General features: G+C 38.8%; 1 protein-coding gene across 1 annotated transcript in view; it reads right to left on the bottom strand.

Annotated features, from left to right (window-relative positions):
* Nucleotides 1-16,692, bottom strand: part of cdkal1 (CDK5 regulatory subunit associated protein 1-like 1) — a 259,938-nt gene that overhangs the window by 60,763 nt on the left and 182,483 nt on the right. The window contains exon 12 of the mRNA XM_080896109.1: nt 5,889-5,951. Coding sequence (XP_080752235.1) covers nt 5,889-5,951 — 63 coding nt within the window. The remainder of the gene's footprint in view (nt 1-5,888; nt 5,952-16,692) is intronic.

The following is a 16,692-nucleotide window of genomic DNA, read 5'->3' as shown; positions in this document are numbered from 1 at the left end:
AAAAAAACGGAAGCACGGCAAGCCAAAGTCAAGTTTAACAAAGATAGAGGTTAACATTTCACAACAATGCAAAACAACAGCAGCTTAAAAACTCATTTTAAAGAAAATAACAGCAATTAAAAATGGCAAAAGGGGGAAAAAAGAAAATGCTAATTGTTTGGTTTAGTAACAGGCGGGAAAAAAAGAACAGTTTTGTAGAGAGCTGCTAGACTAATTAGAATTTTTCCTTTTATTTCCCAATGATAGATAACTCTGTAAACTCCTAAACAAAGCAGTAGTTCAGAATATCCAAAGGGGGAGTTTATTAATGTGTAATTAAGTGTTTTATTTTCTACACATGCCTTTATTCCCTGTTTGGGCCTTCATTATGAGCCTATTATTCAGCCGTGTCTAACTCCCTTTTTATTACTATATTCCCTATTTCTGTTTCGCTCCCTTTGTGTGTGTTTCTTATGAGGCTGGGCAGGTGCACCGGACCATATTGACAGCTTGTCCCTCCTCTCTTGCCGCGGGGAAAACTGTCACCCCTGTCATTCAGGCCTATGAACACAGCATGGAGAGTGTATGTGTGTCTGTCTGTGTGTGTTCTCAGGAGACTGTGACAGTGCGTGGGGGAGAAGAGAGAGGTGCTTTGTTAACTCGAGTCAGCTGAATGTGTGGACGCACACATTGCTGACAATGACCTAATCATGATGGGGACTCCACAACCTCAACCTGGAAGGGCAAATCCTTCAGGGAGCAAAACTTTGCAAGTGATGACACGGTGATGCAGCAAAGTCTGAATGAGAAAAGTGCAATTACACACTTTAACTACACATTTATACAGAGAAATATAACTTGGTGGTTCTTGGCAAACAATAGCAAGGATGCTAGTATTACTGTGCATCACCACTGACTATGCGATACGCATAAGAAAAACTCCAAGTATCTTAATAACTTGAGCTATGAACAGGTTGTTTTAATTGTTTTCACTGTAAAAGATACTTATTGGTTAATAGTGGAGGTCATATTGGTGTTTGTTCCTCAAACAATTACACAAAGAGATATGTTATTAATTTTCTTTTTAATGTCTGTCTATAATTAGTCTGTCATTTCTCTGTATCATCCTCTCATTTCATTCACAGGATTCTCTGTGTGTCACCACAGAATGACAATTTTAATATGAGTGCAACGTCCAATCAGAATGTCAACATCCACAAAGAATTTCAAATATCAACCACCAGACCAAAGCACAGTTTTCATTTTCACCTTGGTGTCACCATTCACAGAATATCTTCCTGTCCTTACTTTTGAAAAGCTCAGCATTTATATCTTTTAGCAAAAATTCTCTGCATTCGAAAACCCTACAGTAGTATACTGCCCCTCTACTGCATGCTAGAGAAAAGAAGTTTGGCATTGATAGAAAAAACAGAAACAAGCCTCCACCCTAGAAGTTTGTTTGTTTTGATTTTTTTTTTTTTAAGTTGAAGGCAGTAAAAAACAACAAAAAACAAAAACAAACAAGAACCTGCAATCCTGCAAAAAAAGAAGAAAAAAGCCCCAAAACAATAACACAAGGATCCAATAAGGCTTAATAGGTTACACTGTCAAAGCCTAAGAGAGTCTGTATGTGAGTGTGTCCGATGGGGGCACTGGCCCCAGACAAAGTGCTCTGCCAGCTTTCTGCCCACTGCTCTTTTCATTGCTGATGGATGGGCCTTGTTCAGCACCATCTGGCTAAGGGATACCTCACATTAATCATTGTAAACACACACACACACACACACACACACACACACACACACACACACACACACACACACGACACAAGAAGGTATTTTAAACATAAATACAACGGAACAGTGCAATTGTCTATAAGTAATGTATACTAACTGTTTGAAAGTGGAGCGCTCCAATCACTCACTATGACTTATATATATTCATACATTTATATTTTTTAAACTAGGTGATTATTTATATTTATATTAACATAATTTTCTCTAGAGGCAGATATCGGGGTGGGGGGGGGGGGGGGGGGGGGGGGGTGTTTAACACCATTTACCGTGCACAGACTGCAATAGTTTAACTTGTAATGTCAAAGTGAAAACAAAAAGAAAAAGACAGAAAACACGTATGCTTTCTAAAAACCTTTTATGGTTTTTATTTTAGCGAGCCACTTACTCAGTTTGTCATTCAGAATTATTGAAGATAGATTAAGAAACAAGCTCTGTACAAAAACAACAATTAGTTCATTTAAAAACATTGTTTCATCGGGTTGGTACCCTGAAGCTACAATAAAGCCTCGACTAACTCACAACCCTCTCCCCAACTCAGTCTTTATTAATGACCTTTTCATCACAACAGGCAGATGCAAAAAAACAATAATGGCTTCAGAAACAACTATTTCTCCCCTCTCTCTAAATCTAAACGCTGACTCGCTCGTTATCGCTCCCTCAGCCTCGCGCACAAACACGCACAGAGACGCACAGACATAGGATGTGTTAGTAAACACATGATATCCTTAAATAAACCATAAGCTGAGCTAGCAGACGCCCAAGGGAATCATGGAAAATGAGGGACATTATCAGCCTTCATTTATTTTTGTCTAAGGGCTATATGGGCTTAATACACGCTGATTTGCTTCAACATTTACACAGTATACGAACACGGGCAAGGACAGGAAAACCTCTGCCTGCTGTGGGAGAATGCATGCTTGACATTACATTTGCTATCATTAAATCACATCTCACGGCCATCCAGACATTTAATCTAAAGGGATCTATTCACACATCTCCACAATCTTAGAAAAGGAACAAGACCAACGGTAACATTTATATACCATGAGCTGATTTGTAGAGTGTTAAAAACACTCTACAAGCTGGAATATTTTTTGTCAATCTAAAGGAAAACCTTCACCTTTACTGTTAAGGGAATAAGACGTTTGCGGTGCAGTGAAAACAAGCTTAAAGTGCAGCCTTTTACATATTTCCCCCATCAAAACCATTTTTAACGTACCTGAGAAAATTTTGAGTACAATTATTTTTTATTTATATTTGGCTAAAGTACGTGTGAGCATTCATTTAATCTTAATTTCTCTTTTCCAAAAATGATTATACTTATTCAGGTACACTGTACATGTATTCAAACTGTAATGAATTTAAATGATGATTACTGTAATAATATCTCCATATATCCTTCCCTGTATGGTTATATATTGTCAATACAAGCAATGCTCTAAATATCATTACTATCACTTTAACGTTAATAATAAATAATCAGGCCCAATCATATCTTAATGACCTTGTAGTACCATATCACCCCATTAGAGCACTTCGCTCTCACACTGCAGGCTTACTTGTTGTTCCTTGTTAGAGTATTTAAAGGTAGAATTGGAGACGAGCCTTCAGTTTTCAGGCCCCTCTTCTGTGGAACCAGCTTCCAATTTGGATTCAGGAGACAGACACTAGCTCTACTTTTAAGATTAGGCTTCAAACTTTCCTTTTTGCTAAAGCATATAGTTAGATCTGGATCAGGTGACCCTGAATCCTCCCTTAGTTATGCTGCAATAGGCATAGGCTGCTTGGGGATTCCCATGATGCATTGAGTATTTCTTCTTCAGTCACCTTTCTCACTCACTATGAGTTAATAGACCTCTCTGGATTGAATCAACCGGTCGCAGCAGATGGCCCCGCCCCTCCCTGAGCCTGGTTCTGCCAGAGGTTTCTTCCTGTTAAAAGGGAGTTTTTCCTTCCCACTGTCACAAAGTGCTTGCTCATAGGGGGTCATATGATTGTTGGGGTTCTCTGTATGTATCATTGTAGGGTCTACCTTACAATAAAAAGCGCCTTGAGGCGACTGTTGTTGTGATTTGGCGCTATATAAATAAAATTGAATTGAACCTTCAGGTCAGGCTATTCATCTTTGAAGGAGACGTCATAGGTCAAATGTGGCATGACATTTTAAATACTTATACAGTACCTTCTGTACGTTGACAATACGCAGCACACTTGTAAAAATCATAGTTTTAAGTTTTAAGGCTTTTTGCCAATTTTTGACCAATAAATCGTTAAGTTGAACTTTAAGATTTCCGTGGATGTATAAATGTGTACAAATAGACTACACATGATCCCACTCTAGATCACTACAAAGTGCTACAAATGTGCTCTACAGTATAAACAAACACAATGTAATGTGCAAAATAAAAATAAAAAATATGTAAAATTTACTGTATTATCTCAACAGCTTAATTAATCCTTAATTCATTCTTTCATAAATAAGCATCCATGTATACTTTGAATTTTCATAAAAGATGACAGCATGTGGAGCTGAAAAGAAAATAGCCATAAGCTTTACGATATGAGTTTTATTTCAAAGGCAATTGTGTAGCGTCCTGTTATTAAATTTCCTGTTATTAAATTCAAAGATTTATCCCAAAGTGGACCAGGGTTTAATGAGGCTTTCTGCAGTAGTAAGAATTTAACTTCTTCAATAAAGCTAAACTTTATCAGCATGTTCAACAAACAGAAGGAAAACATGAAAATGAAAAAAGTAAAAAGATATTTACAAGATGCCGCAGCTTACCACGCCAAGTTCTGAGTGTCATACTGTCACACATCTGGTTTCTCAATCACCGTGAGAATCATACTTAAAGATAGAGCATGCTTATGAACCATGTCTGATTGAGATAAAAACACGTTTATAAATTTTAATGGCATTCTCTTCTTCTCCTTATTCACCCTCTCTGCTTTTGCTAAAAATTCTCTTTTCTACTAATTTTTCTGAATGTCTGTCTGAGGTTGTGTGCATCTGCAAAGGTGTGTGTCTACACCAGTAAAAACTCTCCCAAATCTTTAAAATTACTGCTTAACACATAAAAAAAATACTTTGTTACAAATAAAAAGCTAAGCTAAAGTGTTGCTACATAGCTGGATATAACTGATCTCGTTCATGGGAGATGGTTATTAGAGTTCATGGGTTTGACCCTTTCAGAACATGGCTTTATTTATATATATATATATATATATATATATATATATATATATATATATATATATATATATATATATATATATATATATATATATATGAATGCAACGCATAAAAGTTATCATCCCAAAGGTTTCATCATCATAAACGTGCCTGAATAGTGTCATTTTTGGTCTGCTGTGAAATGTCAATCTGATAACATTTGATTTTCTTTTCCGTGCTAACAGCACAAAGCCAAGGTCACATGACACAGAGCAGTAAGTGTAGTAAGAGTTTCTGTGATGTTGTGTGAACAGAGTGACAACTATTGGCTGTACGGCTGTGGCTCAGACAACAAACAACAGTTTTAAGAGTTGAAAAAAGCCTCAACTCTTGCCGACACTCATCTAGTAGCACATTGTGAATTTGTCCCCCAGCAATAGCCCGTCAACAATGACTTCTAGTCGAATGTCCTCAAGTATCCAAGAGAATTTTATAACACGTAAGGCTTTTTCTTCATATAAGTGCAGTTCATGACTGTTTGATGGCACTTCGTATGAACCCAGACAGAGATAAATACAGGAGGATCCACACATGGACAGAGATGATTAGCTTTATATCAGACTTCACTCTCTCAAACACGCTCGCTCTCACAATGCAATCAGGAACAAACACTTGAGCCGTCCTCATTCACTAGATTTCTAACAAGAGCCATAGATCTTGGAGAGACAAAAAATTCATCACAGCCTTGAATACAAGGCAGCGATGGTGACCTACAACAACTAACCTTGTGGTCTAGAGACGAATGACACTGAAAGCTCAAAGCTCGGCTCGTTCAGATACATTAAATGAGCAAATAAAGCAATATAGAGTGTTGAAAAAGAAATGCTGCAATTCACGCTGGCGAGGAAAGTTATTGAGGGACAAACAGTGAAAGATCTTACCTTATGGTCATAAGGGTTGTAAGAGTGGAAGACCTGCGACAGCTCTTTAGTTCTTTGCTTCTTCTGCAGACAGAAAAAAAAAAAGAAATGTTTAAGAATCACTTACATAATTAACACAAAACAAATAACCTCGCTAATAAATGACGTTATGTTTTTTAATGACAATCTGGATGGAGACTTAAAGAGGTGCAGTATCGAGTTTGAAGCTGGATGAGGGGGTGATCATATTTTTGGAAGTGCAAACCCACGGGAAGATTTGTGACCTTGGATGGTTTCAGTTTTTGATCTTAAACATTGTTACATACGTCTGTCACCTAATTCAGGTACAATTATTAATAAACATCTAAAAGTGACTCTTTTCAAGATCAACCGATCAACAACAGCAGAGGCTAACCACTCATCGTGACTGTGGCTAGCTTTCCTGAAACAGTGGCAGTAACACATTCAAACCTTTAGTGCTAATTAACCACTTTGATTTAAATGTAGCTCCATCGTAGTTAAAAAGACATGATTACTCTCTTACTACAAGACTAACAATAGAACTTTAAAATGACAACTCCGTTCAGGTTTATTTATATAGCGCCAAAACACAAGAACTGTTGCCTCAAGGTGCTTTATATTGTAAGGTAAAAAACCTACAAAAATACAGAACTAGTCCGACTCAACAATGGAAACAAAAGATTTCTGATTCACAGCCTGAATTTTCTCGTCCTTCTTTATTTGCTTTGTTTGTAAAACATTTCTTTGGACGTGTGATACATCTTATTTGCATTTCCTTGTCCTCTGTATTTCTGATAATGATCATAGAGATATTATACAGATATGGACATACATTACAGCTCCACTGCTATTAACTGGATTACTTCAAATGGATGGAAAAAAGCCAAGGCTTATAAGTATGCCCACAATGAATTCATAATAATAATGAACGGACAGTTGGAATGTATTTATCTGTACACCATCTGTGGCAGAAAATGCTTCATTTCATTTCTAGTTAAAGTCTGGCCTTCGTGTACTTACTGTATAATGAGATGCACAAGCGTGAGAGGCGACGGTTTGATCTGTGGCAGTTGTTAATGCAATGAGTTACATGAGGCTGATGCAGCTACAGAAAGTGCTAATTAGCTCACTGATTAGGCCATGTATGGCTAAAGGGAAAGGGCATATAAATATGGTACTGTACCTAAAGGGAGTATGCATTCATAGCTATTCTCCCTCCTGCTCTCCCCCCCTCGTGTCTCTGTCTTTTTGAGTGTTAGAATGTGCAGGGTTAAGTTGAATGTCCTTAAGCATGAGCCGTACATGCTGAACAGAAAACCTGTTGTTCTGCTATTGCACAGCTGGACAAACAGGCTAATTCCAGACTAGCAAAGACAGCTTGATCTTTCAACGTAGAGGAAAAATGTCTGCTGACTAACCAAGCATAACATTCAACTAACCATATTTACAACATGGTGTAGTCAAGTTTCAGAAGCATGCCAGCCTCTGCTAAAGTCCACAGATAAGAGAAAAATTAGGCCAAATTAAGAAAATAATAATAATAATAATACAATAAAAGATGTGGTGTATGAAGAGAAATGTTGTGTTTTGGCCAGTTTGGACCTTTTCTGTTGTTCTCTGCTCCTCTCATAGCTTGCAGCTCTATTCTCCATTCCTCCCATCTATTCGCTTTCTTCTGTTTCCATATGTTACCCATCTTTTACTCATTGTCTGTTCACTCAAGCCTCTTCTGATCCATACAATCCTGTAATCATTGGCCCCGTCCCACTGCCATCCTCACATTCTTGTTTTCATCTGATTCCCTCTCTATTCCTCTGCCAAAGGGTTCTTTGGAATCCACAAATCCTCTTTTCTCTCATTTTCTTTGCCTTTCCACAGACCCCTCAATGCCCCTCCTCCTCCTGTTCTGTTTTTCCAGAGGGGGAAAACTCATTCTAATCATTCATTCTTCGCTCTCTTGCCCACTCTCCCCCACGTAAGTATGTCTCTTGATAATTTCTTGCACTCTCTCCTTTTGCCTTGAGCACCTCGGCTCTGAGCAGCGATCTCATCATTGTTCCTCAACACCTTTCTCCCCCTTCTTATCATCCCTTCATAACTTTTACCATCACTCTGTATTCATTGATACTCCATGGTGTGCTTGTGTGAGAGAGTGCGACTAAGACAGCTTTAACTCCAGGTAAGGATTTATCAAGCCCCAATGAATACTCAGCAGAATTTGGTTCTTTTCAGGAGCAGCACACATACACACAACGCACCAACACAACAAACAACAACAACGTGCCAACTCGAAGGCACATACTGACTAACACAAAAAACAAAAGCTGTACACTCATATGGACAACGGTATGAATACAAGGGATTCAAAGATCAACATAAAAACAGACAAACAGAAGACAAAAAGAGATAATGTGAGCCTAAAAAAAGCTGTTAAAAGATAAAAACTCATGAAAAAAAGAGATACATTCCCAGTGTCGCACCAGATCGGAAAGAGGTGGAAACCTCAGCTCATTATTTGAAATCCTACAGCTTTGTAATATTCTCAAGTCAACTTACCTGTTCCTAACCTTTAAGATAGGAGCTACAAAATTCCTTTAAACCTCCCGACTATTGTGGAAAGCTGCTAAAGAAAGCTGAATGCTCTCATTATCCCACAACTGCTCTGTCTGTGGGTCCTAGAATAAGAACTACACTCTTAGCTATAGCAGTAAAAGTCTAATCATTTGTATTAGTTTATAGTCTAGAGGTAAAGATGTGTAGACTAAAACTCAAATAGACCGCAGATGATCTGTAAACACATAATATCATTTACATCAGCGGTCCCCAACCCCGGACTGGTCAGCGAGTCGTTTGGTACTGGGCCGCGAGAGTTGAGGCTCGGGTGTGAAATTTATGGTTTTCTAAGTTTTTATCGTTAACTCTGTTTCCCTGTGTTGTAGTTGTGTGTCTTATTTTGAAAGAAATATTTACGCTTTACCATAGTGACCAGAGAGAATAAGGGACAGAGAGGAGGATGTTACTCTCAGTGTTGTTGGTGCATATCAGAAGGACGCAGCTAATAAAGTCACACAATTACACACTGAATTCGCGTTTATTATTATATTTAAAAAAAAAAAAAAAAAAAAAAATCACAATTTTTGTCTTGGTCGTTTCATTTCATTTTGTTGTATTTATCCGCAACACGAAAATATAGTCTGACATTAAACCGGTCCGTGACAAACTGCTCTGGAGTTTGTTTGTGAACCGGACCTAGACCACTTCCTCCGGTGCAGATATATCGGTCTGCACCCGAGTGCAATTATCATGTTCATATTTTTACAAGCAAACCACACCAAAGGGAAACGAACCAGAGTCTGATTTAAACAAACCAAACATCACACTTTAGTTTGTTTAAATGTGACATCTGTCCAAATAGTCATTCTGGCCTCACCTAAAAATGATCCCATGACATCTTTAATGTTATCAAGTTTTCCAAACGCTCTGCATTACATGTATGACTTTTCCCTCTGTACACAGATATGTGTGTGTGCATCTGCGTGTGTTTGGGTGCATGTTCGAAGTTAATTTTGCATGCTGTCGAGGTTGTGTTAGTGACAACCCGGCAATGCAAAGCCAATCCGTGAGCGTGTGGACCTGTCAGCAGGGTGATGATGAACAATGGTTGTTATCATGACATCCATCTGTTGTTGTCCCCAGAGACGGATGCTTCATAAAACCAGAAGTGACATTACATGAATGTAGCCAAATTCCAACGCAGGAGCAGTGGCGACACAAGTAAACAATATAAAAGCCATCATATAAAAAATACAATTATCTTATCTAATAAACAAGTAGTAGCACAAAGCTCATAAAGAGTTGATCTGATCAAGCTCTGATTTTGTGATCATTAACGACACCATCTGAAAAGATTCAATATTAAGACCAGGAAACAACTGCTAGTTTCACCGACTTAAAACATAAAACTAATAACGGGATTCTAAATGGTTTATTGATGATTGAGTGACTGATTTTATATGTATGTTTTTGTGTGTAAGTTACCAGCTCTGTACATGACAAGCAGAAGCTGTTTTTAATGAGTATTTTTGTGTATATACTGCAATTCAGTGAGGCCCTGCGCATAGTTTGTCAATTCACAAAAAAATATCGATTGCATGACTCTGTGACGCAAGGCAGTAGAATTCTGTGTAATTGCACGTGTGTGTCTATGAAACCCATACTGGTATTATTCCAGCATGCCAAAATGATTGTGTGTTGTGGGGCAAGGTAACAATGATCTTGCCAATACTTAAATTGCTTCTGGTCACCAATATGCGCCCACTTGTCTTTCCCTAATGGCAAACAGATGTTAATGATATAGAGCTCGAGCGTCATTATATCTATAGTCAAAGAACCTGAGGCATCAACTGCAGAGTTGTGCCTGTGAAGGATTTACACCTCCTAAAGCATCACAGAGTGGTCACAGTGGGGTTTATGACCTTCCTCTCTCACAGAGGTCACTAAACTAACATTTTCTTACCCACTATCTCAGTTAAGCAACGCGTATAAAAAATATTACTCTCTTTTTTTCATCATTCATCCATCCTCTTCCGCTCAGTCAAATCAGTGTTGTGCGAGGGCTGGAGTCTATCCCAGCTGTCATAAGGCAAAAGGCGGGGTCACCAGACTATCACAGGGCTAACACATAGACATTTACACCTACATCCAGTTTACAATTGCCAGTTAAACATTTCAAAGCCAATGTATGGCTTTGAAAAAGCCACTCAGAAATGCACCGGCCAGTGGACCTGAGCCCAGGACTTTTGCTGGAGGCTTTCCACACCACTGTCCCACAGATATATAATGCAAACTGCTAAAATGTAGCAAAGTTTATTTAGCAGCCTGAGTCTTCATGAGTATCTGCTTATAAGAGAAATTGTGGATCATTATCTCCTACAAAGCACTTTCAGTTCATCAACATTTCTGGCATGAAAAGGCCCCCTGAGTCATTTGACCAGGGTTAAAGCCACGCCCCTGACTTAGCCAGATCCAAAGACTTTGGATCACCCAACGTCTCCTCCGAGTACTAGATCGAAGACTGGTCGCTGAAAATTTCCTAAAATAACCAAATCCTTCTTCCATCAGTGACTGCAAGCCATCCAAGCCTGAGGCATTATGAAGCAGGACAGCCCCAAACTATGCAGCTCCCGTGTTGTACAGGGAAGGGATGGCTCAGTAGGTAGAGTGTTCGCCCCGAATCCACCAACAGCTAACCCCGTCTCTTCATGAATGTGTAAAACTAGAGTGAATGGGTTAAATGCAGAGGACTACAAAAATCTCACGTGTGGGGACTATAAGGGATAAAAATTAAAAAATACATATAGTATTTGTTGCCTTTCCCCTCTAAATTTGGGTTTGTGCAGAGCTAAGATAAAAGGGTAAAAAGGGTCAATTTGTCTCATCTGCGCACAGAACATTATCCAATGAGATATGAGAACATTGCCCGAGATGTTCTTAATTCTTTTGATTTCCTTCATGGTGTCCTTAGATTATATCAGCTCTTTCCGAATTGCACATTTTGTTCTTGGTGGTATCTTTGTGGCACAACTACTATTAGGGAGAGCAGCAACAGAGCTCTTGCCACCCATTTTTTTAATAGATTGATGGATACAAAGTAGGAAATGCTGCAAAAGTGTAAAATGCTTCTTCTAAAGTAACCAGATTTTGTACACCTTTGTTTTTAAGGTGGAGCACATCTACAACCTGCACTTCTAATTGCATTCGTTTTAATGGAACACCTGGTTCCAAGTAGCTTTTGGGGAGTCATTACCACCGAGGCTCGTATATTTCTCGAGCCCGGGCTGTAAAGTGATTACTCAGTGTGTTCAATAAGGCATGATAAGTATGGCTGTTGCTGTGTTATTTGTCTAGTCAGATTATTGTTGTCTATAACTGTGATTTAGAAAAAGATCAAATCACATTTTGTGAGTAATCAATTATGATATCTACATAATTCCAAAGGGTTTTGAAAAGCTTTCTTGAGAGTATATGCTTCAAGTGCACCAACAGTCAAAGTGTTCTAATTAAGAATTTCTCCAAATTAAAAAAAATGACACTTTATTCACCACAATCGTCCTTCTTCAACATCAAACAAAATTCCCTTCAGTCAAAAAGCCTACTTTATTTTTCACACACTATTATTGCTTTCCCCTCCAGCTATAACAGCGCACTGATGACCTATACACAGAAAAAAATCATTTGAATTAAAAAAGAAAAAAAAAAGTATCATTAAAATGCAATGTCTTCTATTATTAGTGGGTTAGGAGCTCATTAATCAAATGTAGGCCTCCCTAGCATAGACAGCAATTTAACCATTAACTCAACTTAATACCTGCTAGACTCCCTTTAACCAACTGTTATTAGCTCCCCTGTTATGCATGTAGGAGTGTTTTGTCTCAAATACAGACAGAGACGGAGGGGAAGCGTGGATTTTTCTGAGTGTGTGTCCAGGCATAGATAGATGATACAGAGGCTTGAAGATGGAGCTACTGGTGGCTGGCCAGCTGTTTTACTTTGACAGCTACTGCACTGGTGCCTCGTGGGTAATGGAGTTTTTAACCAATTACAACCAGGGGAAATTAAAAACACTGTCCCATTTGAGCAGCCAATCTCTTTCGCTATCACTTTTTTCTTTTCTTTGTCTCGTGCAGCTGCTCACTGGAAAACCCGGCCTCACCAGCAGACATCCAAACAGCTTCTACTTAGCAAGTTCATTCATCAAGGCTAGGTTCGAGTCACCTGGGGATGATTAGAGGGATCCAAGCTAATAATATTCACTTCCCTTTATTCTCAACACGATAGCTTTCTCTCTCCATCCATGTGGTCTCCTGTTCTTTGTGTTTTCCTACACTCGAATCTAAAGTGAGTATTCTCTCATAAGTCATCTAATACAGCAGGTCATAACAGAACAGGACAGCTGGACGTGAAGATGGACAGGCTTCACTCATGACTGTATTTTTCTAATCAAATATTTGTTTGCTTGTTAGAGAATAGAATGTCAAATTAAAACAATTTAACCTTAAAAATCAGGATTTAGAAATGACCAAATATTTGCACCAAATTCTCTTTTCTGTCCTCAGCTCATCGAGTGCCAAAGCAGCAAAGCGTGAAAAAAAACCTCGTTTTTGAAAAGGAGTCGTTTCTACACAGTGACATCGAGTCTCATCAGTACAATACAGATGTATTTTCAGGAGACAGTGGCACTAACAAAAAGACAGGAGCCCGGACCAGAGATTCTGCGATTTTCATTGAGGGTGTCCAAGATGGACAACATTAGAAATGAGTGTATCAGACACAAATTCAGGCTGAGTGGCTTGGAGACAAAGCTGGTTTGGACACGTGTAGAGAAGGGACAGTGGATATGTTGGAGATAGGATGTTGAATACAGAGCTGCTGGGCAAGAACACAGAAGATTCAAGGGAGTAGAGAAGCAGTTTGTGCAGACAGCTGGTGTGACGGATGCAAGGGATAGGGCAAGACGGACATAGAAGATGCCCTGTGGTGACCCATTAGCAGTCATTGGTACAATATAGTAAATATGGTTTACTTTATTTCCCTCAAAACCAAACTGTAACTATGAAAAACCTCACTACATACATTTACATCAACATCAGCGGCCACATTTAGGAGGCTGTGCAGAACCCCCAACATGCATCACGGTGGACATGTCCCTTTATGCTTTTCTTCCTGTCTCATTATTTCCTCCATCCATCTCCCTTTCAGCAGTGCTTTCTATCTGCTCTCCTTTCCACACACTCTTTATCTAAGACCTCCATTCCTAATCCATCTAGTTCTCCATCCATCCCTCCTGTGGCTATTGAACACAGTTGTATTCCAGACAAACCATCTGGTGCACTTTATTAATGACCGACCCTACATGGCTTAGATGTCGTCTGTTTGCTGTGTGTGTTTGTGTTTGAAAACAGGTGCATGCTGACTGATGCAGTGATGTTAACCACTGAAGCAGGTGTACGGTATAGAGAGCCACACGAGTATATATTTCTTGTCTCTCTGACAAGAAATGTATACCATTCTCTGTCACTTTTAAATTGTTCCTCAAAATGTACATTTTCTATAAAGTTTAATAACAAAAAACAAATGATTGCCATCTTATTCTAGGCACCTAAATATGGACTTTTGTTCATGTGAGGCAAGTCTGTTCTTTATTACAATGATTTTTTTCCAGTATACCCAGTGACTCAGTGCAACAGTATCAATTTGAGAACTATTTAAACCACAGATGTTGCCTCACCAAGATAAGAAATATCCAGCATGTTTTTGGTGTACAGTTAAAACTTCTGGATCCATGATGGTATCTGGGTGCAATACTGAGCAATGAACACGGCACGGGTGACTGCCAGGTCACAGGTTTTGGACCGACATATCACGGCATCTATTTAGGGCTACACAGTTTAATTTTTATATCAATCGTGCTCGATGATCAAACTATTTTCAAAATGAGCGCTCTGCCAACAGGGCGCTAAAGAAAAAAGCAAATACAGCGCTCTCTTCATCACTGCCTGACTCCACATGCCTGCATGTGATGTTTCAGCCTAATAACACTAGGATGAAAAACAGAAATGCAACAGGTAACAGATCATCAAGACAAAATGCAAACATCTGGCGTGGCAGGAGATGAAGTCCTGGATCCTTTACATGCAACACAGCTAATCGCAGTATGAAGAATACATAAAGGCCAGGAACACGTTACCTTCGTGAATTGCCCAGCATCAGCTCAGATGTCTATAAAAGCGAGCCTCATCAGTGTGTCTGTGTAACCATCAGTGTTGGGCAAGTTACTTTGAAAACGTAATTAATTATAGTTACTAGTTACTTCTTCAAAAAAGTAACTGAGTTACAATATTCTGAAAGTAATTAATTACTTGAAAAGTAACTATTGGGTTACTTAAAAAAAAAATAATTATACCCTGGGGTCCCAGGTATAATTGGCCATTTTTAACTACTTTTGATTTTCCCTCCACATTTCACCTTTAAAAACTATTTACTTTGCCTTGTTTGGTGTCATCCTTTTCAGCACAACCTCACGTGTCTGAATGTAAACTTATGTTTTCATTTTGACATACTGTATTAACACAATTGATCTAAAATCAGACAAAAAACATAAAATCAGAGTAGAAAAAGTTATATTTTTTAGTGTAACAACCACAAACATTTTTAATGAATCACATTTCATAACTTTAAATGCAAATATAAATTGTCAATTTTAAAATCCTATGCACAAGTTTTGCAAACAACAAAGTTATTTACCTTTTACCTTGATTTTTTAAATAACCATTTCAAACTATTTACAGAACAATCAGCTGTTCTGCACTCAATAAGATGCCACACAAATTATTTGTGCCACTCCCAAAAAACAATTTCTGTCCACTATAAAGGAGAACATCACAGCCTGATGCCTGCAGGTCTGACAGCAGCAGGTGTATCACTCCTATTTCTACCTGGAGACAGCAGTCGCCTCATTGTTCTGACACACAACACAAAACTGTCCACAACACTACAAACTAACTACACAAGACAACTACACACTCCAAACATGCTAAATGTCACAAATCTCTCACATATCAAAACTCGCTCTCTCTCTTTTTCTGCTCGCTCTCTCTCTCTCTCTCTCTCTCTCGCCGTCACTCCTAAAACGTCCTGTTTTTTGTTTTTGTTTGTTTGTTTGTTTTTGCTCATAAGTAGAGAGTGCTTGCTAGCGCTGTCCTTAGACAGTAAATGTGACGAAACTATTGAGGAAAAAACGCCGCGTATATATTGTTTATCATGACTGTGGTTTTACGTGGCCTATCAACACAATTTATAAACTGGTATATATCACCTTGTTGCTTTGTCTTTAAGTGGTCATGTGATCGGCTTACCACGACTACTTTATTCTTCTGCAGTCAAACAGCAGCACTCATGCTAGGACTGGGCGATAAGACCCAAAATTCATATCTCGATATTTTTTAGCTGGATGGCGATATACGATATATATCTCGATATTTTTTTAAAGCCATAAAGAACAAAAAGAGTTCTTAGTCACGCTGTGTCCCAGATGTCACACAGGCACTTTTATTAACATACAGCGTAGATGTACATGAAAAAAATTACTCAAAAATAAATTATGAGCATTTATTAAATAATAATGCTCCATAAATAAAAGAAAACTGTTGTTTTTGTGCTAAACAAAGAGCTCACAATTGTGCAGTCAAAATGTAAACTAAAAGACGCTGAGCATAATAACAAAGACAGACAGATTTCACAGCTGCTCTGTTCCCAAGTTTTACTGCGTGACTGACAGCCTTGAGTTTGAAATCCTCTTCGTAACCATGTCTCTTAACAGGTGCCATTTATGGTCCTTATACACACACAATACGGTAATATTACATTGAAGCACAGTACGTATTACTCCGCGAGGCTCCTCGGTAGCTGTAATGCTCTGACAATCCATCAAGTGGTGCAGCTCCGTAGCTTACCAAAGTCGTACCAAAACATTTTTTGACAGATTGCTGAGCGCCGTGTACCACATAAAATCGGTTCGCGGTCATCAAGCACAACCAGAATTCATACATAAGGCGCGCTGTCAACTTTTGAGAAAATGAAAGGATTTTAGGCTGTGCAGCCCCTCTGGGCTGCGTGGCGTTAGCGCGGTTAGCTCATTAACACGTTGACGCCGTCCAGTCCCACACACAGGGCGATGGGTGGTAAGTCGTTAACGGAGATTTGCCGTGTATATCTTGTCGTTGCCTGCAGGTGAAGCGATGGGGGA

This window comes from Rhamphochromis sp. 'chilingali' (genome assembly GCF_963969265.1).
Source record: "Rhamphochromis sp. 'chilingali' genome assembly, chromosome: 11".
In the NCBI taxonomy this organism is placed as follows: domain Eukaryota; kingdom Metazoa; phylum Chordata; class Actinopteri; order Cichliformes; family Cichlidae; genus Rhamphochromis; species Rhamphochromis sp. 'chilingali'.
Note: the sequence above shows the minus strand (reverse complement) of the source record. Positions and strands in the feature narration are given on the sequence as shown.